The sequence below is a fragment of the Balaenoptera physalus genome (genome assembly GCF_965194825.1).
Source record: "Balaenoptera physalus genome assembly, chromosome: 10".
NCBI lineage: Eukaryota > Metazoa > Chordata > Mammalia > Artiodactyla > Balaenopteridae > Balaenoptera > Balaenoptera physalus.
In genome coordinates this window covers 68168262-68195998 of record NC_138889.1, presented here as the reverse complement: position 1 = coordinate 68195998, position 27737 = coordinate 68168262, and the positions used below count along the sequence as shown (strand labels likewise).

The 27737-nt window shown below is 39.1% G+C and overlaps 1 protein-coding gene across 5 annotated transcripts in view; it reads left to right on the top strand.

Annotated features, from left to right (window-relative positions):
* Positions 1-6803: 6803 nt before the first annotated feature.
* Positions 6804-27737, top strand: part of RNF141 (ring finger protein 141) — a 57974-nt gene continuing 37040 nt past the window's right edge. For 3 of the 5 annotated variants that reach the window (XM_082478149.1, XM_082478147.1, XM_082478150.1), the window contains exons 1-2: positions 6950-7081; positions 24896-25089. In XM_082478149.1, the coding sequence (XP_082334275.1) occupies positions 24947-25089 (143 nt within the window). In that variant the 5' untranslated portion in view covers positions 6950-7081; positions 24896-24946. Of the gene's footprint in view, positions 6904-6949; positions 7462-24895; positions 25090-27737 lie in introns of those variants that run through there. The other 2 variants (XM_082478151.1, XM_082478148.1) reach the window with 2 other exon arrangements.

Below are 27737 nucleotides of genomic sequence, written 5' to 3'. Positions count from 1 at the left end.
TGACAGGGTAACGCTGGGGGTAGATAGTATACAGAACTGACTCTCCCCAAGATCCAGATAGATCTTTGGGGCAATGGGGTGGTAAATTCATCCATTTAAAACAGTTCCCAAACACTAAGGCCCATTTTGTTGACCTGCTCTGGCTTAATATTGAGTACCAGCACCTTAATGGTGTAGACTTAAAAGATAATACTTTAAGTTGCTTGGTCTGGCAGCAAGATACAAGATAGACTGAATAAATATGTTTCAGGATAGGTTGATTGGCTAAGGTATACTAATCTATCTGTGGATGTGGATCTAACATGGAACTTAGACTGAGATGATAGGAATAAACAAGAATGGGTTAAACCCAATAGTAAAATACAGTAGCTAAAACATGAGGTTCTGAAATCAGACAGTGGGTTTGAATCCCTGCTCTGCCATGTATGCACTACATGAAATTGGGCAAGTTATTTCACCTCTCTAGGACTCTTTTCTCTTCTGTAAAATTGAGATGATCTTAGTAGCTTTAAAATCTGTCTTTTAGGACCATTGTGAGGCTTACAGGAGATAATATATATAGAACACTAAGAACTCAAAAAAAAAAAGGATTAAAAAAATGAGAAGAAATTTTAAAGAATATACAGGATACCATGACAGAATGCTTTAGGAGACAGAAAGAAATCTCTTTTTATGATTGAGCCTCGGAGACCAGAAGGAATATTGAGGCCACTTTGATATAGAAATTGTTGGGTTCAGGTGCCATTACTGTGGTATTCATTCCTATGGGAGATACCCTATGTAATTAGGGAAGTACAGGATTGATACACCAATGAAAGTTAACAATTGGCAATGTTGATTTGGGAATCATCTGTATACAGGTGATAATTGAAGCTAGGAGTGCATGAGCTCTCCAAATGTTTAAAAAATAAAGGCAGAGGGCTGAGGCCAGAGCTTGAGAAGCAGCAGCCTGAGAGGAGGGATCAATCAGATGTAAAAACCTCCAAGTGCAGCATCCTGGAAGATGATGCTTTCATCTCAACTGTAGGTGACTCGTTGTTCCTCCGTATTCCACACTGATCTAATTAAAAGCAGTAATTAGAGCGAAAGCAGTACATTGTGAGGGAAAAGCACTAGACTAGTGGTCAGAAAATCTGGATTCTAACCCAGCTTAGTTAACTTGCTCTGTAGTCCTTAGTTGAATCATTTCCCACCTTTGGATCTCAGTTTCCTCATCTATAAAAGAAAAATGTTGGACCAGATGATTTATTAGACAGTTCTTTCGACTTTATGATTTTATGAATTACATACAGGAAGTTAAAAATGTTTACAATCCATAGCCACTGAAAGCCTTCCTCATATATTCCCACAGTCCTGTCACAGATGTTTAGTGACCTTACGAAAAGCAGGAGACATTGGACATACTTTCCTAGAAAAGTATTTTAAAAGTCTCTCAAATCTTCCTGGTCTTCACTACAGGACTGTGTTTACTACAATTTTATTGAAGCCTCTGTGTTTTAACTGGAAAATACCTATATAAACCATGACAATCTGAATACACATTACAAATTGCAAGATTCATTATAAAAGGATCCTTCTTATAAAAGGATTCCCTTAGAGGTTTCTTCTCCCATAACTCTTCTTTAAAGTTTTCCTTAAAATTATAGTTGATTTACAAGGTTGTGTTAGTTTCAGATGTACAGCATAGTGATTCAGTGATATATATATTCATATTCTTTTCCACTATAGGTTATGACAAGATATTGAATACAGTTTGGACATTGTTGTTTATCTATTTTATATATAGTAGTGTGTATCTGTTAATCCCAAACTCCTAATTTATCCCTCCCCCCATAACTGTTAATATTTTTATTTATGGTTTCCTACAAACATTTTTCCTACACTTTTTCTATATATGAAAGAAAAATAAAGGCTTCCTTATCTTGTTACAAAACAACTTCATAAGTCCTATTCCAGAGAGAATTCTAACCTCTTCTATTATGGTTTTTAAGATAATCCTTATTACTGTCCTATTTTTTTACATTCTAGCTAATTCATTATGCTTGTGCAAAGTTAAGAAAAAAGCTGTAGTGATGAGAAAGAACTATCTAGAGATGTCAATAATAACACTAATTTTTAAATATTTTAGTCTTGTAGTCTTGCCTATAGTCTAATCCTCACTATACTCTCCATGAGGTATATAAGAGTACTGTTTTACAACATTTTTTTTTTTTTGGACTTCCCTGGTGGCACAGTGGTTAAGAATCCACCTGCCAGTGCAGGGATGATCCCTGATCCGGGTTTGATCCCTGGTGTTGGAAGGTCCCACATGCCACAGAGCAACTAAGCCCGGGCGCAACAACTACTGAGCTTGCACTCTAGAGCCTGCAACCCACAACTACTGAGCCCGCGCACCACAACTACTGAAGCCCATGTGTCCTAGAGCCCATGTGCCTCAACTACTGAGCCCACGCGCCACAACTACTGAAGCCCACGCGCTCTAGGGTCCACGTGCCGCAACTACTGAGCCCGTGTGCTGCAACTACTGAAGGCCACGCTCCTAGAGCCCGTGCTCCACAACAAGAGAAGCCACTGCAATGAGAAGCCTGTGCACCACAATGAAGAGTACGCCCCACTTGCCGCAACTAGAGAAAGCCCACACGCAGCAATGAAGACCCAACGCAGCCAAAAAGAAAAAAAAAATTTTAATAAAATTAAATTAAAAAAAAAATTTTTTTTCAGTTGCACCAGGTCTTAGTTGCAGCAGGCAGGCTCCTTAGTTGCGGCTCGTGGGCTCCTTAGTTGTGGCTTGTGGGCTCCTTAGTTGTGGCACATGTGCTCCTTAGTTGAGGCTGATGGGCTCCTTAGTTGCGGCTCGGGGGCTACTTAGTTGTGGCATGAGTGTGGAGTCTAGTTCCCTGACCAGGGATCGAACCCATGTCCCCTGCATTGGGAGGTGGATTCCTAACACTGCACCACCAAGGGAAGTCCCCCCAGTTTATAAAATTGAAGGCAATTTGCAGAGTGATTTTCCTGATTCCCAGGCTCAGATCAGGCTGAAATATAAAGCCTCTTAAAATTTTAATAGATATATCTTTTTCCCCAATATCATTAAGGTATAACTGGCATCTAATAAACTGCACATGATAGAAGTGTACAATTTGAGAAGTTTTGACACATGTATACACCTATGAAACCATCACTATAATTAAGAAAATGAACATATCTATCACCCCAAAAAGTTTCCTCCTGCCCCTAAGTAATACCACCCTCTCACTCATCTCTACCCTGGCACTTTTTCATCCCCCAGCCCAAGTAACCACTGACCTTTGTGTTACTATAGTTTGGATTCTCTAGAATTTTATATCAATGGAATCACACAGCATGAATTGTTTTTTAGTCTGGTTTCTTTCACTCAGAATAATTACTTTGAGATTCATCCATGTTGTTGAGTATATCAGCTGCTCATTGCTTGTTATTCCTGAGGAGTATGCCATTGTGTGGATAAACCACAGTGTGTTTTCCATTCACCTGTTGATGGACATTTGGGTTGTTTCCAGTTTGGGCCTATTACAAATAATGCTGCTATGAATTCATGTATAAGTCTTTGTGGGTAAATACCTAGGAGTGGAATGGCTGGATCATATGGTAGGTGTATGTAGCTCTTTTAAAAATGGCCAAACTTTTTCCCAAAAAAGTTGTATCATTTTACATTCCCAACATGCAGTATATGAGAATTCCAGTTGTTCCACATCCTTGTCAACACTTTATATGATCAGTCTTTTTAATTTTAGCCATTCTAATAACTAGGGTGTGCAGTGATACCTCATTGTACTTCTAATTTGCATTTCCCTAATGATAATGATGTTGAGCATCTTTTCGTGTGCTTATTTTGTCATCCATATGTTTTCTTTGGTGAAGTGCCTATTTAAATTTTTTGTCCACTTAAAAAAATTGGTTGTCTTCTTATTGAATTGTAACATTTCTTTATATATTCTAGTTAGAAGTCCTTTGTCAAATATATGTTTTGCAAATACTTTCTCCCAGTCTGGGGCTCACCTTTTTGTTTTCTTAAGTGTGTTTTGAAAAGCAGAAGTTTTAATTTTGAGGAAGTGAAATTTATTACATGTAATTTTTTTCCTTTTATGGATTGTGCTTTTTGTGCCATTTTCTTAATCTTTGCCAAATCCAAGGTCACTAAGATTTTTTTCCTATGTTCTCTTCTATAAGGTGTATAATTTTAGCACTTAAATTTAGATTTATGATCCATTTTTAGTTAATTTTTGCATATGATATGAGGACAGGATCAAGATTCTTTTTTTTAATTTTTAGCATATGCTATCCAGTTGTTCCAGCATCATTTGTTGAAAAGATTATCCTTCCCCCATTGAACTGCTTTGGCATATTTCTTGAAAATCAATTGACCATATTTGTGTAGGTCTGTCTCTGCACTCTATTCTGTTACATTGCTCTATTTGCCTGTCTTTACACCAGTACCACACTGTGTTAATTACTGTGTCTCTTATAAAGTCTTGAAGTCAGGTAGTCTAAGTCCCTCAACTTTGTTTTTCTTGATCAAAGTTTTGGCTACTCTAGGTAGCATTTTCATAGAAATTTTAGAATCAGCTTTTGTAATTCCCACAAAATGAACCTGCTATGATTTTTTTTATTGGACTTGCCCTAAGTCTATAGATCAATTCAGAGAAAAATGACATTTTAAAACAATTGAATCTTCTTATCCATGAACATGATATATCTCTGTATTTAGATCATTAATTTCTCTCACAATATTTCAGAGTTTTCAATTTATATGTCTTTCACATTTTGGTCCAATGTATCCCTAAGTTTGTGTATGTGTGTGTTTGTTTTGGGTTTTTTTTTGCTGCTAAATGGTATTTAAAACATTTCAAAGTCTAATTTTTCATTGTTACTATAGAGAAATAAACTGATTTTTATATACTGACTTGGTATCCTTCGAAACTCACTTCTAGTTCTAGTAGATTTTTTTTGTAGTATTCTAAAGTATTTTTGTCTGCAAATACAGTGTTCTTTCTTTCTTTCCAATGTAATGCCTTTTAAAAAATTTCTTTGTCTGGTTTTATTGCACTGACTATAACCTCCAACACTACATTTAACTGAAAGCAATTTTTTCAGAGAAATAGTCCTGACTCCTGGCCCAGATTAGACTCAACTATAGGACTTTGTTGAATTTAATTAGATTTTTAAAAATCATTATGTATGGTTCATTATTAGGCTGTTAGTTTTTACCACATTCAAATATTCATCAAATGTTCAAATGTTGAACAATTACTGCATGCCAGGCTTTATGCTGGTTGTCAGGGAGACAATCCTCAGTACACTCTCCATAAGGTATATAAAAGGAGTACACATAACACAACACTGTAAATCAACTATACTTCAATAAAAAAAAATTTTTAAGGGATACACAGACACATGGATCTGGCCCTAATGAAGTCTCACCACCTCACTGAGGCAGTTTAGAACAAGAGTTAAAAAGCACAGGCTCAGGGCTTCCCTGGTGGCACAGCGGTTAAGAATCCCCCTGCCAATTCAGCGGACATGGGTTCGAGCCCTGGTCTGGGAAGATCCCACATGCCGCAGAGCAACTAAACCTGTGTGCCACAACTACTGAGCCTGCGTTCTAGAGCCCACGAGCCACAACTACTGAGCCTGCATGCCACAACTACTGAAGCCCACGCGCCTAGAGCCCGTGCTCCACAACAAACGAAGCCATGGCAATGAGAAGCTCGCATGCTGCAACGAAGAGTAGCCCCCGCTCACTGCAAATAGAGAAAGCCCATGCGCAGCAACGAAGACCCAATGCAGCCAAAAATAAATAAATTAAATAAATAAATTTAAAAATATATTTTTTAAAAAAAAGCACAGGCTCAGGGTTCAGTCAGCTTGGGTTTGAATCTGCCTCTGCTCCTTACTGATTGGTTGACCTTGGAAAACTTGACTTTCTTAAGCCTGTTTCTTCAACTGTAAAATGAGAGTATTAATAATACCTACCTCATAGGACTGCTGTGCGGATTAAATGAATTAATACCTTCAAAGTACTCAGAACAGGGCTTGGCACATAGTAAATTGTCAACAAATATTATCTATTATTAGAGGGCAAGATTAGTTCTTGCAAGGTAAATCTACAAATGACTGGGGAAGGATGAGTGTGGCAACATGCCCAAGCATAAGAAATAGTTTAATTTAGCTGCTAAGCCTAAAGGCGATAGTGAGAGTCATACCTGGGTCTAAACCCTTGCTCTGCTGTTTATTGGCTGTGCAACTTGAAGCCAGCTATTTAAACAAGAGCAATGCCTATAAAGTGCCTAGTATAGTATTTGGCACACAACAGATGCTTAATACACAGCAATTATCCACTACGGACGTTCTGAAAAGCCATGATCTCGCCAACATGTGCTCATAATAATAATAGTTGCCATTTACTAGGGCTTACCATTTTGGACCCTGTGCTGGTTACTTTCTATATATTCCCTTTTATGCTTCTTAATCTAGCTAGGTGAGCATAATGGGCCCCCTTCATGATAAAGAAACGAGATGATCTTTGTGTAGCTATAACCAGTGGGAGGTTGAAGGCCTAATAAGTAGTGGCTTGGAATCCAACCCTTGACCAAACCGGGGCTCGCAGTGCCTTTGCCACCCGCTGGGCTCTCGATCAGGGGATGGGGCCAGGAGAGCCGGCACCCGCCAGGCCGCACCCACTGCGGCCCCACGCAGCCTTAGCCTCGAGGAGCCTGCCAGGCGAGGCCTCTTCCGCCGCCACTAGGGCACGGCCCCCTCCTTGGCCTCCGCCGCCACACTTCCCTATCGGATGGCCTCCGGGGCCGGGGCCTCGCAGGTCCTCAGGAGAAGCTGAGCCAGCTAGCCGAAGCTCTGGTGAGGAAGGTTGGGCACCGTCTCTAAGCAACGCGCTGGGGCGGGGGGAGGGGGCACGCCCTGTACGTCACTGAGGTGCGACCGGGAGGCGGTTAGAGCCGCCGCCGCCGCCGCCGCCGCCTGCGGGTCTGAGAGGCTGGCTGAGGCGGCGCCGCTGCTGCCGGAAGCGCGATGCCTTGAACCTGGGGTGAGCTCCGTAGCGCTGGTCTGTCGCCGCTTCCCCTGCCCGCTGCTCCACAGCCCTCGGACAGGGAGGAGAAACGCCGGCCAGGCCTCGACTGCCGCGCCGGGCTTCCGTGGGGAGACAAGCCCCGACCCGCCGCCGCCGTTTCTAGGCCTCGGCTTAGGGTGTGGAGCTGGCTTGGGAGGCCCTTCCGTGGTCGCACTGTCTCTAAGCCAGTGGTTTCCAGTGACAGAGCGTGGAAGTGGCTTGTCCCGTTTTGCGGGGGGGAGTGGTTCTGGGGGATCAGGAGACAGCTTTTCCTCCTCGAGCGCGGATCCGCTTTTGAATGTTGCCGCCGGCGCAGTCAGTCGGCCAGCGGACGTAGCTGTTGGTTCCAAGTGCAGGTGCGCTTGAGGCGGGGCGGTGGCGGAAGGGTGGTGGGTGTGTTGAGTTAACGCGCGAGTGAGGCTAGAAACCTGTGCGCGCCCGCCGCCCGGGACACCCCAGTTAGAAACCCTTACCTGGGTGATGGCTCAGAAATGGCCAAGTCCGTCTACTTAACCCGTCCTCCCGTTCTAAATTAGCTTAGGCTGCTCCCCTTGCCAAAGGCCTGGCCTTGTCGAACCAGCCACCGTGAGACCCGGCAGAGACCAGAAGTTTTCTGGCTACTAATTGTAGTATTCATTCTTGGAAAGGAAACTTTCTGTGTCGCTTTTGAAATGATTTCTTTGTTATTTTTATCGTGTTACAGAATGTGAGTTTACTATTATTGTTCAAATTTATCCCCAGCCCCTTTAAAATTGCAGTGTACGTCCGTGTTCTGACCCTGTCCTATTTCACCGTGCCAGGTGATGCAGTTCTCATCTCTGGCGTATTTCTAAAGCGGCCGTGACACTTCCTATGGCTTACAACTCTTAGATCTTATGCATGAAGTGATTCTTTTCCACCTCCCCCCACCCCGCGCGCCCATTCTTCCTGCTATAATATGAGCTCCATCCGTTCTGAATTTCATCTGGAACGTGAGGTGCCCCGGACCAACGATCCTAAATTAGTCGCCTCTATATTGGAAAGCCCTCTAAGAAGTGATGCTTTCTGAATTCAGAACTCAAAAATAGTATGAATATTTCTCCTTTCCTCTGATGCTGCCTGGCTGCAGTTTCTAAATATTTCCCTCCAGGATATGGTTGTGTGTTTCCAAAATGTGTTCTTTGTCATTTGATAAAAGTGAGTTTTATATTTGGTGTGTGTTGTCTGATCCTTCCTAGTTCACATTTAAGCACTTGGCACACTTCCTTTCCCTTTCTCTTCCCCAAAAGGCAGAGACTGTCCAGAGAGAATTCTTACAAATCTAGTTAGTGCATTTTTCCAGATATGAAATGTATCTAGTAAACACCCTGGTGATATCAGAAACCCATGTTTTCAGTCTCCAAGTACTATCCTTTTGTAGTTTTTCTTTGCATAAAATTTTTGTCTGATTAAGGTCTTTGAGCCCAGAACAGGCATTCTAGACTCTATAGTGGCTCTGACTAGTCTGATAGTTTCAATATGGTCTGTAATAACTGCTGTTACTTTCTTGTCTTGCAGGACAGCTGATAATCTGTTTACAGATCTAGAGTTTGAGTAAACAATGAGTAATAAAATAGGGACCTAGTTTTTAGTACTTAGTTTTTTTACTGATGCTAAAACGGACTTAACAGTGAAAATAGTTGATGATTATTTCAACTATAAATATCTCTTCTGTAAGTAAAGAAGTTGATACAAAATTTCATGGAGGTCTCAGAGAAGTTTTCTAAATACTACAGTATTTGTGAGCTAGTCATCTTGTATTTCCAGGCTTTTCATCTTTGCTTTAATCCTTTTATGAATGGATATGGTTTAAATTTTCCTGAAGGTTTTTTTTTTCCAGTTACCCATGATGTGATTTTTATAGCTTTACAAAGCATATTTGAACTACAGCAATTCATTTTGTTAGAAAAAGCAGTGATCAAGTGTATGTTACCACCCACTAGGGAATGTGGCATTTTTGGAATCCTTGATATTCTTATGAGTTTCAAAATAACAATTATTCTTTATTTAGAAAATCCTTCAAATGTTTTTTTGAAAGCACATTGTTATCCTGCTTGAAAGGACTAAATTATAGGGGCACAATAGTATGAGAGCTGCCAGTTCTTTGAGAAGTCTTGACCAGAGATTTATCTTTTGCTGAATTCTATGCCAGTGGTTTGCAAATTAAGTTCCTGTTCAATACTGCTGTTTCATAATCTAGAGGGAAGTATTTTGCTCATACCAAATAATGAAAATTTCTCAATTTACATAAGCATTAATGATACATTTTTACAATTTTATATTTTTTCTTCCATGTATTTTTTTTAACTTCAGCTTCTCTGCAACTAGTAGATGACTGAACAAGTTAACAAAACTCAAAAGAATACTAAGTTAATAATAAAAAACCAGAAACTGTCAGCAATATTTACTGTATCCATTCATAAACATTTATTGTGTGCTTATGTATCTGCCAGAAGAGAGAACACAGCTACTACCCTCACGAAGCTCACAGAGGGGGATGGTCAAGTGACCTAACTGATGATATGTGCTGTGATAGAAGAATGTGCCGAGTCACCAAAGAGGAACATTGAAAAACCTGTGGCGGGTGACTAGAGGGTGGCCTCAGCAGATTGTTTCATGAACATGCATGCACCCTTGACTGTGGTTTTATTGCATCTAGATCACAGAGTCATATTTTTATGCCCATGATGGATGTTGACATTTATCATTTTATGGTATTCAAAATGAACTGTAAATCCCGGGCTCTCTCCACTGAACCAGGTTGAGAACCACTTTTCCATGCTCTTTCAGTAGTGTCTAGATAGTGTTCCCTTTTAATCTGAGGAGTTAATAATTAGGTTTCCCAGATACCTGATACCAAGTGGAATTACAAGATAACAAGTTAATATGCTGCCTCAAATTATAGATTTTATTCAAAGTTAGGACACCAGTTCAAAACAATGCAGAAACAAAAGGGACCATTTTCTTTTTTTCTGGGGGGGGTACTTTTCATTGAGGTATAATTGATGTACAATATTATATAAGTTTCAGGTGTACAACATAGTGAATTATAATTTTTAAAGGTTATACTCCATTTATAGTTACTATAAAATATTGGCTATATTCCCTTTGTTGTGCAATATATCCTCGTAGCTTACCTATTTTATACACAATAGTTTGTATATCTTAATCCCCTATCCCTATCTTTCCCCTCCCCTTTTCCCCCTCCCCACTGGTAACCACCAGTTTGTTCTCTGTTATATCTGTGAGTCTGTTTCTTTTTTGTTATATTCACTAGTTTATTTTTTTAGATTCCATATATTAGTGATGCATATGGTGTTTGTTTTTCTCTGTCTGACTTACTTCATTACTTCAATTTCAGGTGTACAGCAAAGTGAATCAGTTATACATATACATATATCCACTCTTTTTTAGATTATTTTCCCATATAGGCCATTACAGTGTACTGAGTAGTGTTCCCTGTGCTATACAGTAGGTCAATATTAGTTAACTATTTTATATATAGTAGTGTGTATATGTCAATCCCAATCTCCCAATTTATCCCTCTCCCCCTTTCCCCCTTGGTAACCATAAGTTTGTTTCCTACATCTGTGACTCTATTTCTATTTTGTAAATAAGTTCATTTGTACCATTTTTTTAGATTTCACATATAAGCAATATCATATGATATTTGTCTTTCTCTGACTTAATTCAGTCAGTATGACAAACTCTAGGTCCATCCATGTTGCTGCAAATGGCATTATATTTTGTTCTTTTTTATGGCTGAGCAATATTCCATTGTATATATATGTACCACATTTTGTTTATCCATTCATCCATTGATGGAGATTTAGGTTGCTTCCATGTCCTGGCTATTGTAAATAGCACTGCAATGGATATTGGGGTGCATGTATGTTTTCAGATTATGGTTTTCTCTGCATATATGCCCAGGAGTGGGATTGTTGGATCATATGGTAGCTCTATTTTTAGTTTTTTAAGGAACCTTCATTTTGTTCTCCATAGTGGCTATACCAATTTACATTCCCGCCAAGAGTGTAGGAGGGTTCCCTTTTCTCCACACCCTCTCCTGCATTTATTGTTGTAGATTTTTTGATGATGGCCATTCTGACCGGTGTGAGGTGGAGGTTTGATTTGCATTTCTCTAATAATTAGTGACGTTGAGCATCTTTTCTTGTGCTTGTTTGGCCATCTGTATGTCTTCTTTGGAGAAATGTCTGTTTAGGTCTGCACATTTTTTGATGGGGTTGTTTGTTTTTTTGAAATAGAGCTGCATGAACTGTTTGTATATTTTGGAGATTAATCCCTTGTCAGTTGCTTCCTTTGCAAATATTTTATCCCATTCTGTGGGTTGTCTTTTTGTGTTTATGGTTTCCTTTGCTGTGCAAAACCTTTTAAGTTTAATTAGGTCCCATTTGTTTATTTTTGTTTTTCTTTTCATTACTCTAGGAGGTGGATCAAAAAAGATCTTGCTGCAATTTACATCAAAGAGTGTTTTGCCTGTGTTTTCCTCTAAGAGTTTTATAGTGTCTGACCTTACATTTAGGTCTTTAATCCATTTTGAGTTTATTTTTGTGCATGGTGTTAGAGAATGTTCTAATTTCATTCTTTTACATGTAGCTGTCCAGTTTTCCCAGCACCATTTATTGAAGAGACTGTCTTTTCTCCATTATATATTCTTGTCTCCTTTGTCATAGATTAATTGACCATAGGTGCATGGGTTTATCTCTGGGTTTTCTATCCTGTTCCATTGATCTATATTTCTGTTTTTGCACCAATACCATACTGTGTTGATTACTGTAGCTTTGTAGTTTAGTCTGAAGTCAGGGAGCCTGATTCCTCCAACTCCGTTTTTCTTTCTCAAGATTGTTTTCAGTATTCGGGGTCTTTGTGTTTCCATACAAATTTAAAAATTGTTTTGTTCTAGTTTTGTGAAAAATGCCATTGATAATTTGATAGGAATTTCATTGACTCTATAGATTGCCTTTGGTAGTATAGTCATTTTGGCGATATTGATTCTTCCAATCCAAGAACATGGTATATCTTTCCATCTGTGTCATCTTCAGTTTCTTTCATCAGCATTTTATAGTTTTCAGAGTACAGGTCTTTTGCCTCCTTAGGTAGGTTTATTTCTACGTATTTTATTCTTTTTGATGCAGTGGTAAATGGAATTGTTCCCTTAATTTCTCTTTCTGATCTTCTGTTGTTAGTGTATAGGAATGCAAGAGATTTCTGTGTATTGATTTTTTATCCTGAAACTTTACCAAATTCATTGATGAGCTCTAGTAGTTTTCTAGTAGCATCTGTAGGATTTTCTATGTATAGTATCTTGTCATCTTCAGTGACAGTTTTACTTCTTCTTTTCCAGTTTGGATTCCTTTTATTTCTTTTTCTTCTCTGATTGCCATGGCTAGGACTTCCAAAACTACGTTGAATGAAAGTGGTGACAGTGGACATCCTTGTCTCGTTCCTGATCTTAGAGGGAATGCTTTAAGCCTTTCACCATTGAGAAAGATGTTAGCTGTGGGTTTGTCATATATGGCCTTTATTATGTTGAGGTAAGTTCCCTCTATGCCCACTTGTTGGAGAGTTTTTATCATAAATGGGTGTTGAATTTTGTCAAAAGTTTTTTCTGCATCTATTGAGATGATCATATGGGTTTTATTCTTCAGTTTGTTAGTGTGGTGTATCACACTGACTGATTTGTGGATATTGAAGAATCCTTGCATCCCTGGGATAAATCCCACTTGATCATGGTGTATTATACTTTTAATGTATTGTTGGATTCGAATTGCTAGTATTTTGTTGAGGATTTTTGTGTCTATGTTCATCAATAATATTGGCCTGTAATTTTCTTTTTTTGTGGCATCCTTGTCTGATTTTGGTATCAGGATGATTGTGGCCTCATAGAATGGGCTTGGGAGTGTTCCTGCCTCTGCAATTTTTAGGAGGAGTTTCAGAAGGATAGGTGTTAACTCTTCTCTAAATGTTTAATAGAATTTGCCTGTGAAGCCATCTGGTCCTGGACTTTTCTTTGTTGGAAGTTTTTAAATTACTGTTTCATTTTCAGTACTTGTGATTGGTTTGTTCATATTTTCTGTTTCTTTCTGGTTCAGTCTTAGAAGGTTGTACCTTTCTAAGAATTTGTCCATTTCTTCTAGGTTGTCCATTTTATTGGCATGTAGTTGTTTGTAATAGTCCCTTATGATCCTTTGTATTTCTGTTGTGTCAGTTGTAACTTCTATTTCATTTCTAATTTTATTGTTTTGAACCCTCTCCCTTTTTTTCTTGATGAGTCTGGCTAAAGGTTTATCAATTTTGTTTATCCTTTCAAAGAAGCAGCTTTTAGGCTCATTGATTTTTTTCTATTTTCTTCATCTATTTCATTTATTTCTGCTCTGATTTTTATGATTTCTTTCCGTCTACTAACTTTGGGTTTTGTTTGTTCTTCTTTCTCTGGTTGCTTTAGGTGTGAGGTTAGGTTGTTTATTTGAGATTTTTCTTGTTTACTGAGGTAAGATTATATTGCTATAAACGTCCCTCTTAGAACTGCTTTTGCTGTGTCCCATAGGTTTTGGATCTTTGTCTTTCATTGCAGTTGTCTCTAGGTATTTTTTTGATTTCCTCTTCGATTTCTTCAGTGATCCATTGGTTGTTTAGGAACATATTGTTTAGCCTCCATATATTTGTGTTTTTTACAGTTTTTTCCTGTAATTGCCTTCTAGTCTCATAACGTTGTGGTCAGAAAAGATGCTTGATATGATTTCAATTTTCTTAAATTTGCTGAGGCTTGATGTGTGGCCCAAGAGGTGATCTATCCTGGAGAATGTTTCATGGGCACTTGAGAAGAAACTGTATTCTGCTGCTTTCAGAGGGAATGTTCTATAAGTATAAATTAAGTCCATCTGATCTAATACGTCATTTAAGGCCTGTGTTTCCTTATTGATTTTCTGTCTGGATCACCTCTCCATCGATGAAAGTGGGTTGTTAAAGTCCCCCACTATTACTGTGTTACTGTCAGTTTCTCCTTTTATGGTTCTTAGCATTTGCCTTATATAGTGAGGTGCTCCTGTGCTGGGTGCATATATATTTACGATTGTTATATCTTCTTCTTGGATTGATCCCTTGATCATTATGTAATGTCCTTCTTTGTCTCTTGTAACAGTCTTTATTTTAAAGTCTATTTTGTCTGATATGAGTATTGCTACTCCAGCTTTCTTTTGATTTCCATTTGCATAGGATACCTTTTTCCATCCCCTCACTTTCAGTCTGTATGTGTCCCTAGATCTGAAGTGGGTCTCTCGTAGACAGCATACATACGGGTCTTGGTTTTGTATCCATGCAGCTAGTCTATGTCTTTTGGTTGGAGTATTTAATCCATTTACATTTAAGGTAATTATTGATATGTATGTTCTTAATGCCATTTTGTTAATTGTTTTGGATTTGTTTTTGTAGGTCTTTTTTCTTCCTTCTCTTTTGTTCTCTTGTCTTGTGATTTGGTAACTATCTTTAGTGTTGTGTCTGGATAGCTTTCTCTTTTTTGTGTATGTATATACTGTAGATTATTTGTTTGCAGTTCCCATGAGGTTTTGATACAGCAGTCTATATATATATGATTGTTTAAGTTTCTGGTCTCTTAATTTCTAATGCATTTCCAATATCCTGCATTTGTACTCTCCTCACAGTTGCTGGCTTTGATATCATATTTGTGTGTGGATGATTTCCTACCTTTACTTTATATTTGCCTTTACCAGTGAGCTTTCCCATTTGTAATTTTCTTGTTTCTAGTTGTGGCCATTTCTTTTCTGCCTAGAGAAGTTCCTTTAGGATTGTTGTAAAGCTGGTTTGGTGGTGCTGAATTCTTTTAGGTTTTGCTTGTCTGTAAAGCTTTTGATTTATCCGTCAAATCTGAATGAGGCGCTTGCTGGGTAGAGTATTCTTGGTTGTAGGTTTTTTCTTTTCATCATTTTAAATATATCATGCCACTCCCTTCTGGCCTCAGAGTTTCTGCTGAAATTCTGAGTTTCTGGGATTCCCTTGTATGTTATTTGTTGCTTTTCCCTTGTTGCTTTTAATATTTCTTCTTTGTCTTTAATTTTTGTCAGTTTGATTAATATAAGTCTTGGTGTGTTCCTCCTCGAGTTTATCCTATATGGGACTTTCTGCACTTCCTGGACTTGAGTGAGTGTTTCCCTTCTCATGTTAGGGAAGTTTCCGGCTATAATCTCTTCAAATATTTTCTCAGGCCCTTTCTGTCTCTCTTCTTCTTCTGGGACCCCTATAATGCAAATGTTGGTGCGTTTAATGTTGTCCCAGAGGTCTCTGAGACTGTCCTCATTTCTTTTCATTGTTTTTTCTTTATTCTGTTCTGCAGCAGTGATCTCCACCACTCTGTCTTCCAGCTTACTTATTTGTTCTTCTGCCTCATTTATTCTGCTGTTGATTCCTTCTAGTGTATTTTTCACTTCAGTTATTGTATTGTTCATCTTTGTTTGTTTGTTCTTTAAATCTTTAAATCTTTGTTAAACATTTCTTGTATCTTCTCGATCAGTGCCTCCATTCTTTTTCTCAGATCTTGGATCATCTTTACTATCATTACTCTAAATTATTTTTCAGGTAGATTGCCTATCTCCACTTCACTTAGTTATTCTTTTGGGTTTTCATCTTGTTCCTTCATCTGGAGCATATTTCTCTGTCGTCTCATTTTATGAAACTTTCTGTGTGGATGGTCTCCTTTCCACAGGCTGCAGGATCATAGCTCCTCTTGCTTCTGGTGTCTGGCCCCTGGTGTGTGAGGTTGGTCCTGAGACTTGTTCAGGCTTCCTGGTGGGAGGGACTGGTGCCTGCCCACTGGTGGGTGGAGCTGGGTTTTGTCCCTCTGGTGGGCAGGGCCGTGTCAAGGGGTGTGTTTAGGGGTGGCTGTGAGCTCAGTACAGCTTTAGGCAGCCTGTCTGCTGATGGGTGGCGCTGTGTTCCTGTCTTGCTGGTTGTTTAGCCTGAGGCGTCCAGCACTGGAGCCTGTAGGCTGTTGTGTAGGGCCAGGTCTTTGTGCCAAAATGGGGGCCTCCAGGAGAGCTCATGATGATCAGTATTCCCTGGGGCCTCTGCCACCAGTGACCTTGCCCCCACAGTGAGCCACAGACAACCCCTGCCTCCATAGGAGACCCTCCAAACCCACAGGTAGGTCTAGCCCAGGCTCCTATGAAGTCACTTCTTTGTGCTGGGTCCCAGTACACATGAAATCTTGTGTATGCCCTCAAGAGTGGAGTCTCTGTTTCCCTCAGTCCTGTGGAGCTCCTGCACTCAAGGCCCACTGGCTTTCTAAGCCAAATGCTCGGGGGGCTCCAATTCCAGCTCAGGCTGGGGAGCCTGACATGGGGCCCAGAACTCTCACTCTTGTGGGAGAATCTCTGTAATACAATTATTTTCCAGTTTGTGGGTCACCCATCCTACTGGTACGGATTTGATTATATTGCAAAAGCGCCCCTCCTACCATCTAGTTGTGGCTTTTCTTTGTCTTTGGATGTAAAATATCTTTTTTTGTAGGTTCCAGTCTTTCTTGTCCATGGTTGTTCAGCAGTTAGTTGTGATTTTGGTGTTTTCATGTGAGGAGGTGAGCTCTAGTCCTTTTACTCTGCCGTCTTGTCGGGAATCGAGAGGTTGCTTTTGGTTTGGATGCTTGCTGCCTCTTTCCTCAGTGTGTGTTGGCTGTTATTCCTTTGATATGAGTGTGTAGGTGCAGCAGGCCATGCGCACACCTGATACAGCAGGGACGGTAATTGGCTCCTCCTCCCGTGGATCCCAGTGGCAACCACAGCCCACACACTCCCTGGACAGCAGGGGCAGTGCTTGACACCTGCTCGCTGCCTGTGCACACTCCCCAGATGGTGGGGGCAGCGATTGCCGCCTGCTCACAGGTTTTCCAACAGTAGCGGTGGCCCACGCCCCCCTGGGACAGTGGGGGCAACACTTGGTGCCCATTCACAGGTCTTGCAGCGGTGGCCCTCGCACTCCCAGGACAGCAGGGGCAGCAACTGGATCCTGCTTGCAGGTCTCTTAGTGGTGGCGGCTACCTGTGCCCACCTCTGGAGCCCATAATGACAGTGGTGGTGGCCTGTGCCTGTCTCTGGAGCCCACAGTGGCAGTGGCAGCTCACACCTGCCCCCAGAGCTTGTGTAGGTGGTGTCCTGTTGCCTGAGACCATGCGTGCAGGGAAAGAAGCTCCTATAGCAGTCCCACCCCTCTCCTTGCAGGCCCCCCAGCAGTGGCGCCTTGCCTCTCTGGTTGGCCCAGGCTTCTTCTGAGCACACCCTCAGTTGCCACACTCTAGCCTCTTCAGGCTGTCTCCACACAGCCAACCCTGGTCCTCTCCCTGGGTCTGACCTCCGAAACCTGAGCTTCAGCACCCAGCCTCCGCCCACACCGGTGGACAAGCATCTCAGCCTGGGGAGTACAAGGTGATGGTACCAACATCTGTGCAGGTCACCCTCCATTTTGCCTTCTGCAATCCGGTTTCTGCACTCTGCTCAAGGCTTCAAGGCTCCCCTTCCATCCAGGCTGATCTCCCCGCCAGTGAGGGGACTTCCCAGGGTACGGGAACCTTACCTCCTTCACAGCTCCCTCCCTAGGGTGTAGGTCCCATCCCAATTCTTTTCTCTTTCTCTTTTCTTTTTTTCTTTTTCTTTTGTCCTTCCTGGTTACATGGAGGTTTTCTTGCCCTTTAGGAAGTCTGAGGTCTTCTGCCAGTGTTCGGTAGATGTTTTGTGCAAATCGTTCCACTTGTAGATGTGTTTTTGACGTATTTGTAGGAAGAGGTGAGCTCCATGTCTTACTCATCCGCCATCTTGATTCCTCTCCCTCATTGTAGTTTTGATTTGCGTTTCTCTAATAATTAGTGATGTTGAGCATTTTTTCATGTGCCTATTGGCCATTTGTATGCCTTCTTTGGGGAAGTGTCTATTTAGGTCTTCTGACCATTTTTTTATTGGGTTTTTTTTTTTATTATTATTGAGTTGTATGAGTTGTTTGTATATTTTGGAAATTAAGCCCTTGTCAGTTGCATCATTTGCAAATATTTTCTCCCAGTCCATAGGTTGTCTTTTTGTTTTGTTTATGGTTTCCTTTGCCTTGCAAAAGCTTATAATTTTGATTAGGTCCCATTTGTTTATTTTTGCTTTTATTTATATTGCCTTGGGAGACTGACCTAAGAAAACATTACTACAGTTTCTGTCAGAGAATGTTTTGCCTATGCTCTCTTCTAGGAGTTTTATGTTGTCATATCTTATATTTAAGTCTTTAAGCCATCTTGAGTTTTTTGTTTTCTTTTTAAATTTTATTTATTTATTTATTTATTTATTTATTTATGGCTGTGTTGGGTCTTCGTTTCTGTGCGAGGGCTTTCTCTAGTTGCGGCAAGTGGGGGCCACTCTTCATCGCGGTGTGCAGGCCTCTCACTATCGTGGCCTCTCTTGTTGCGGAGCACAGGCTCCAGACACACAGGCTCAGCAATTGTGGCTCACGGGCCTAGTCGCTCCACGGATGTGGGATCTTCCCAGACCAGGGCTCAAACCCGTGTCCCCTGCATTGGCAGGCAAATTCTCAACCACTGCACCACCAGGGAAGCCCCCTTGAGTTTATTTTTGTATATGGTGTGAAGGAGTGTTCTAACTTCATTGATTTACATGTGGCTGTCCTGCTTTCCCACCACCACTTGCTGAAGAGACTGTCTTTTCTCCGTTGTATGTTCTTGCCTCTTTTTTCAAAGGTTAATTTACTGTAGGTGTGTGGATTTATTTCTAGGCTCTCTATTCTGTTCCATTGATCCATATGTCTGTTTTTGTGCCAATACCACACTGTTTTGATTACTGTAGCTTTGTAGTATTGTCTGAGTCCGGGAGGGTTATGCCTCCATCTTTGTTCTTTCTCCTCAGAATTGCTTTGGCAATTCTGGGTCTTTTATGGTTCCATATAAATTTTAGGATTATTTGTTCTAGTTTTGTGAAAAATGTCATGGGTAATTTGATAGGGATTGCATTAAATCTGTAGATTGCTTTGGGTAGTATGGTCATTTTAACAATATTAATTCTTCCAATCCAAGAGCATAGAATATTTTAACATTTCTTTGAATCATCTTCAGTTTCCTTTATCAATGCTTTATAGTTCTCAGCATATAAGTTTTTCACCTCCTTGGTCGGGTTTATTCCTAAGTATTTTTTCGGGGTGGGGGGGGTGTGCAATTTTAAAAGGGATTTTTTTTTTACTTTCCCTTTCTGGTATTTCATTTTTAGTGTAAAGAAATGCAACAGATTTCTGTATGTTAATCTTGTATCCTGATACCTTGCTGAATTTATTTACCAGTACTAGTAGTTTTTGTGTGGAGTCGTTAGGGTTTTCTATATATATTATCATGTCATCTGCATATAACTACAATTTTACCTCTTAAAAGGGACCATTTTGTAACTCAATAAACAAACAACTAAATCTCTTTAATATCTGTTTGGTGGGCATATTGATTAAGTTATCATTAATATTTTACATGAAATCTTAAAACCATATATTTCAAAAGTTTAATTTTTTCTTTGTTAAGAATTGTAGGTATAATTTAAAGTTTTCAGTCTGGTTGATTAGAATATTTTATTGCATTTTTATTAAATCAGTACAGGAATGCTAGAGGGAATTTAAGTTTCACTTTGGGAGTGAAATATTAGGTTAGAGGTCACCTTCTCCACTTCTCATTCAAGCAAAAATTTTCTCTAAAACACTAATTAGATGAACTTCTTATTTTTGCTTAAACACCTCCACCTTTCCAATGAATGCAAGCTCACATGCTTTGCAAGACAGCCCTTAACCCTTCTGGATAATTATGGATGATAGGAAATTCTTATATTGACCTGAAATCAGCCTAATTTATACTGACCATTCTGGTCTCTGTAATTGTATAAAGTAAATATTACTTCCTCTTCCACATGAAAGCTCTTCAGGTGTTTGAACAAACCTATCATCATGCTGCATGTTGTTACGGAACTATGATTATCTAGAATAAATTGCTTTGCTTCCTCTTCTAGATCCATAACATCTTGTGTGCTTTCCCAAATATATTCAAATGATTAGTGCCCTTTAAAAGTGTCACTGCTTAGAGCTGATTAGAGAACTTTGGTGTGTTGGAACCATTATAGAGCACAGTGGAACTAGGCTCTTGCTCTGGACATCTGCTTCTAGCAAGAGTTTAGGATTATTTTAGCATCTTTCTTATCGCTATTTACTGTTTACTTATTTTGACTGGAACCCTCAGACCTTTTATATTTTATTTGCTTTTAAACATAACTTACCTATGTGCTTTATGTGCCTTTCAAAACATATTCAGGATTTAACTTTTAGTCATATTTGACATAATTTATTCGATTTCAGAAAATAAGTATCCATTTTCAGTCTTGATTCTGGTATTCTGTGGACATTATTTGTTCATTCCAGTTTCAGTCATCCACAGATTGGGCAGGCATGCAGTCTTGTCTTTGTGTCATAAACAAAAGTGGTAAACATCCCATCTCTTGGTGCTAATCTCCCTCTCCTTCTGCCTAGGCTTTAGTCACTCTGGCTTTTTTTTTTTTTTAACCTCAAAGTCACCATACTCCTTCCTATGTTAGGCACTTTCTATAACCTCTGCCTGGAATGTCCTCCCCTTGCCATGCCTCTATCCCTCTCTTCAGTGGCTAACTCTGACTGATAGCAAATCAAATGTTTGCCCAAGGACGTCTTCCCTGTCACAAGACTAGGTCAAGTCCCCCTTTTATAGGCTTTCAGTACCCTATACTTGTTTGGCTTAGCACTTATTATTTTGAAATTATGTATTTATTGGTGTGATTGTTGTCTCTTCCCCACTGAATCAGATGCTCCATGGTGGCAAGAACCCTGTTTCTTACACTCACTATTGTATCCCCAGAACACAGCACAGTGCCGGGCATATGGTGCTTGTTGAATTTAATTTTTTAAAAGGCCATGTAACGGTGGCTCCCTAACACCAGTGTACAGCCTTTGGCTCCTGATGATGTTTTCACACATCTGGATTAGAACAAGAAAAATAAGGACCATAGTGTTACTGTATGTAGTATACGTCAGTGTGAAATTACTGCCTTCTTGGGAAGGACTTTTTATTCTAGTATTATATCCTTCTGTTTCCTAGGTTATAAGTTATTCTTTAAATTCTTGTTACGCTTTAGGGATTTTTTCATTTATTTTTGGAAACTATCCTTACTTAGAATAGAAATAAATGTGCAACACCATGGTGCTTTGAGACTTTACTAGACTATGAAATCCAGAAATTACTAATGTTGAGTACTCTAGAGACCTCCTCTAAGCTAAAAGCTTTGTTTCTCTTTGAATACGATTGCTATGAATCCACTTGGCTATATTTAAAGTACATAATTTTGCCTTCAGAGATGGTTTTTTAGTGGCCTGGATCTTCCTCAACAACTTCCTTTCATTTATCTCTGTAATACATATTTATCATTGCCAAGTAGGCTCAGATTCAAAACAGTAATTGTTGAGTTTTTCTCTTTAGAACAGTTGTACTTTTCCTATATTTAATGTGACTAAAAGAATAAACCTCAAATATAACACATTAAATTTGAATACAAAGCAAAATTTGCATATTTATGGTTACTGAGAAATCTTATTGTAAATGATTTTATATTTTAAAGTTATATATTTTATATTTTAGAGTTATAACTTTTAATTTTTTTGATTAAATGATAAAGCAGGTTTCCTGACAAAATTTTTACTATAAATTGTTACTATTTCACCTGCTTTATATGATATGAGTGTTAATTCAGGTGAGGTAAAATGATAGTCTTTGACGTGTAAATAAAATGGAATTTCTTGGAGGGGGGGGATCAGATTCTTTTTAATTTTTTCTTTTTTAACTTTGGGTTTATTTATTTATTTATTTATTTATTTATTTATCTATTTATTTATTTATGGCTGTGTTGGGTCTTCGTTTCTGTGCAAGGGCTTTCTCTAGTTGCGGCAAGTGGGGGCCACTCTTCATCGCGGTGCGCAGGCCTCTCACTGTCGCGGCCTCTCTTGTTGCGGAGCACAGGCTGCAGACGCGCAGGCTCAGTAATTGTGGCTCACGGGCCTAGTCGCTCCGCGGCATGTGGGATCTTCCCAGGCCAGGGCTCGAACCCGTGTCCCCTGCATTGGCAGGCAGATTCTCAACCACTGCGCCACCAGGGAAGCCCCGATTCTTTTTAATTTTAATGCTTTTCTCTTTTTCTAACTTTATTTTTCTTTAAAAAACTCTAATATTAGCTTTGTGGCTTTGTTAATTTAACCTCTCTGTGCTTGTTTCCTTAACTATCTTGTTTCTTCATCTGTGAAATGGTTATCATGAGGATTTAAATGACTAAATTCATGAATACATATAAAGTACTTAGAAGATTGTGTTACACAGTAGAAGTGGTGAACGAATATTAGTTGATTTTACTATTATTAGTAGTGGTATTCGTATTGAAATGGGATTTCCTTATTCAGCTGTAGAATATATCAGGATAGATAAATACTAAAAATTTATCTTGTTTTCTATTTTAACCATATCTCAGTGCTTAATATTTTGATAAATCATTATTTACCAAAGGAGAAAAAACTGTCTAGAATAAACACATCCAACTCTTCTCTAGCCACAATACATAGAATTATATCCTTCAAGACTTTAGAGTGATTATTAAATAAATGTTTTGTGATTAAATTTTAAGTCAATTCAGTAACTTATTGATCTACATTGATAGTAGATTATTAAAGTAGTGATCCAGCCTTTTAACTAAAATATCACCTTCATATTTAGAAAACGAGTTACATAAATTCTAAATTAAAAATACCTAGAGGAGGGACTTCCCTGGTGGCGCAGTGGTTAAGAATCCGCCTGCCAGTGCAGGGGACATGGGTTCAAGCCCTCACCCGGGAAGATCCCACATGCCCTGGAGCACCTAAGCCCGTGTGCCACAGCTCTTGAACCTGCGCTCTAGAGCCCATGAGCCACAATTACTGAGCCTGTGTGCCACAACTACTGAAGCCCGCGTGCCTAGAGCCTGTGCTCCACAACAAGAGAAGCCACCGCAATGAGAAATCCATGCACTGCAATGAAGAGTAGCCCCCGCTCGCCACAACTAGAGAAAGCCCGCATGCAGCAACAAAGACCCAATGCAGCCAAAAATAATTAATTAATTAATTAATTAATTAATTAAAAAATAAATACCTAGAGGAGTTAAAAAGCAAAAGCACTTTTTTTTTCTAAGCAGAAAATGTAACATAGTTGAATTAGCTAAAAAGTCTGTTTAATTTACATGTATTTTACAATTAAAATTAAGTTGTACATTTATAAATAAAGTAATTCTGCAATAAGTTTTTTAGCTGATCTATTTATATCATGATTATACATCACAGTATATCATAGCGTTAAAGAATATAAGCACTAGAATCTAAAAAACATGAGTTCAAATTTCACTTCAACCATTTACCAACTGTTTTTTTTTCATATAAATTTATGATTTATTTTTGGCCGTGTTGGGTCTTCATTGCTGTGCATGGGCTTTCCTTCTAGTTGCGGTGAGCGGGGGCTACTCTTTGTTGCGGTGCACAGGCTTCTCACTGAGGTGGCTTCTCTTGTTGCGGAGCACGGGCTCTAGGTGCACGGACTTCAGTAGTTGTGGCACGCAGGTCTCAGTAGTTGTGGCTCGCAGGCTCTAGAGCACAGGCTCAGTAGTTGTGGCACACAGGCTTAGTTGCTCCACAGCACATGGGATCTTCCCAGACCAGGGCTCCCTGCATTGGCAAGTGGATTCTTAACCACTGTGCCACCAGGGAAGTGCTACCAACTGTTTAACTTTTTTTGGGGGGCTGCGTTGGGTCTTCGTTGCTGCGCGTGGGCTTTCTCTAGTTGTGGCGAGCAGAGGTTACTCTTTGTTGCAATGCGCGGGCTTCTCATCGCAGTGGCTTCTCTTGTTGCACAGTATGGGCTCTAGGCGTGCAGACTTCAGTAGTTGCAGCACATGGGCCCCTAGAGTGCGCAAGCTTCAGTAGTTGCGGTGCATGGGCCCAGTAGTTCTGGCGTGCAGGCTCAGTAGTTGTGGCGCACAGGCTTAGTTGCTCCTTGGCATGTGGGATCTTCCTGGACCAGGGATCGAACCCGTGTCCCCTGCATTGGCAGGCGGATTCTTAACCACTGCACCACCAGGGAAGTCCCCAGCTGTTTAACTTTAGATAAGTCACTCAACTCTATTTCCTTATCTGTCAACTAGGAATATAATAATGCCTACCTCTTAGGGTTATTGGAAGAAATAAATGAGATAATATATGAAAGCCCTTAGTTTGGAGCCTGACATGGTAAGCAGTCAGGAAATGTTCTTAGGAAAATTATATGAGGTAAACAAACTTCCTATTAAATACAGTCACTTAAATGCCTCTGTGTGTGTGTGTGTGTGTGTGTGTGTGTGTGTGTGTGTGTGTGTAATGGTTTTTAACTTGGCAAAATTATAGGAATTCACCCTCCCAATAAGATAAATGAATCCTGTATTCTCATTTACCTGTATGAGCTTTAAAAAATCGAACTGTAAATCTTCACTTTCAAATATAGTTTTTTAAATAAATTCCACCTTAGGCTCACGTTAAGTCTGTTGAGATCTCACTTAAAAGTATTCCTGTTTTTCTTTATTTTCTTGAAGGGATGAGTATGTTGCCATTTTTATATTACATGTAAAAGTAACTTCTATGTATATTTGACAGAAACGATGTGAAGCAACACTCTTTTTGGATTTCATAAGACATCATTTCATCATGGGACAGCAAATTTCGGATCAGACGCAGCTGGTTCTTAACAAGTTACCAGAAAAAGTAGCAAAACATGTCACATTGGTTCGAGAAAGTGGCTCCTTAACTTATGAAGAATTTCTTGGAAGAGTAGCAGAACTTAATGATGTGTAAGACTTGCTCTTTTTCATTTTATTTTCTCCCCCTGACATATGCCACAGTGTTGTGACTGTCTGAGAGATAAGCACACGTATTGGTTGGTAAGAGAATGTTTTCAGCAGCAGTTAGCAAATATTTATTGAGTACTATAAGACTTTCTATGTAGCTATCTAAAAATATGTCATAGGACTAAAAGAATAGAAGGAACTTAAAACTGAATTTTGAACACAGGCATATAAATTGACCCTTGTTTGAAAGCACTAAAAGAGGTGCATAACAGAAGAGAATATACCAGTTAGTCATCTAGAGAAAGGCGCCTAGGATAGTCAAAGGGGACTTCAGGTTTCTGAATATGAACCAGTTCATCTAGTTAATAAATAAATCTTCTGTGTTTGTTCATTGAACCATTATTTTGCCAGAGAAATATATATATGGTAATAATTCATTTGTCATCACTGAAGAATAAGATATTTTGTATATAAATATTTTCTAATTAGCTATCATGTTTACATCTTTACTTAACTCTTGAATAGATTTCTAAGACGGAGTATAAACTTCTCTGCCTACTTAGCACATCCAATGGAACAGCCTTCTCTTTGTGAATTATTCTTTATTAAATCAATTTTTATACTGATCTGTATAGAAGCTATTAAAATATACCGAGCTTTTTGTACCTGAATGACCCCAGATTGTTATACTTTTAAAATATTCCATTTTTGTTTCTGTGTTCTCCCTTAGTGACAGGAGAGCAGATGTCACTTCTTTCTATTAAGTCTTCCTCTAGCGGCACCCATATCCGACTCTCTTTGTATATATATCTTCTGTCTCCCTGGGGGTATAGTTATAACTTATTGGCATTGCCTTTTAAATGAGATCTTAAAGGTTCTTTCTTTAGTCTATTCAACTTAGCTAACGTTCACTGAACACATAGTATGTGCAAGGCACTCTGCTGACAGTCAAACATTTTAACTGAGGCCTAAAGTGATTACCCAAGTATCGATGGCAGATCCAGCTTTCGCCAAGTCTGAAGACCTTTCCACTATCCCATATTACCTCTCCTTAAACCCCCAAAAGGCCAAACAAAATCACCAAGCAGTTTGGAACCACTTAGTATATATAAATTTATATTATAGTCACTATTAATAGTTTAGGGTAAAATACATGAATGTACTCCTTAAGCTTTGCAATAACTACATTGGATAAGAGACATATTATACTTGGCCATTTAGAACACATTAGATAAAGAGAAGGAAATGCAGTCTTTTTATGGACATGGCTGGAGTGTCCTGTTATTAGCCAGTCATGAAGAATAAAGCGTTCTTAACTCTTAAAAGTTATTTTAGAAGATCATTTCTTTTAAGAACACTGGATTTCACTCATTAAAAACAGACCAAAAAAAAAAAAAAAAAAAAAGCCCTGTATGGATATATGGATGGATCCTGTGTAGATATATATATAAATGCATAGAAAATGAACTGGAAGGATATACACTGGGTCTCTGGGGAGCTGATGGAAAAGGGGAGCAGAGAAGGGAGATTTTACATTTTACTGTGTATATTTGTGTATTGTCTGATCTTTTATAATAAAAATGTAGTCATGGGTTTTTAAAACTCTAGCATTTTACTTTGTTCTTTTTTTTTTTTTTTTAAAGATCATCCAAATGGTAGCATTTGAGGCATTACTTCTGAGACCATATTCTTAAGGAATAAAATTGGATTGAGAATTTAATAGTATCATAAGAGTGGAATTTTTATGTTTATTGTGTCAATTTTTTTGAAGAGTAATCAATGACATTTGCCATCCCTTTAGAGTCTTAGAACTTATATACAAAAAACCCTAGTCTATTATATGAAATTTTGATTTTTGGCCTAAAGATACTGGATAAAATGTGTCCTATGAAAACATCCTCAAGCTAAGCTTACTGTGTAATATAGAGGTGATGGTAAAAGAGTATCTCCCTTTTATTTATTAGCACAGAATGTTTCTGACTGGATTTGCTTCTTAAAACCAATTCCCCTGGGTCAGAGTTGGGCATTTCACAAGTTCGGTGCTGTCTGAGAACTATAAAGTTAAACCTACGCAAAAGACACATGGCTTGATAGCTAGAAAAAAGAACTGGGAACTGGCAGTACTACTTTCACTGGCAGACTTCGTTACCTAGGGCTAGTTACTTAATTTTCAATGGCCTCAATTTATTTAGCTGTAAGTTTCTTAGTTCTGAGTGTGATATCCCCACTGGTGCTCAGAGAGAAATGTGAGTAATGATTAAAGGGAGCTGCAATACTTATGTCTTTGAACTGATTTAAATTGGCATTGACGCACAATATTGAGTTATCTTAAAAAGTGTTATATTTTTATGTTAGTATCCTGTTGCTTTCTGAATCAGAATTACTCTGCTAGGGGAGGACAGTAAAGTTACATAAGCGTCTCAAAATCATTTGCTTCATCCAGTTTCAAATTATCTGTAAAAATTGTCTTCAAAGAGGTATATAAGTGTTGTTGCTTAAGGAAGGACTCAACCAAGATCAAGATTTTTTCACACTTTATATACATCTGAGGTACTAGTCAAAATATGGATAAATGAAACCAGCTAAATTTTTTCTTTAAGTACCTGATTCCTTGCACATGTTTTTCCTAGCTGTCTTTGTTAGAAATTTAA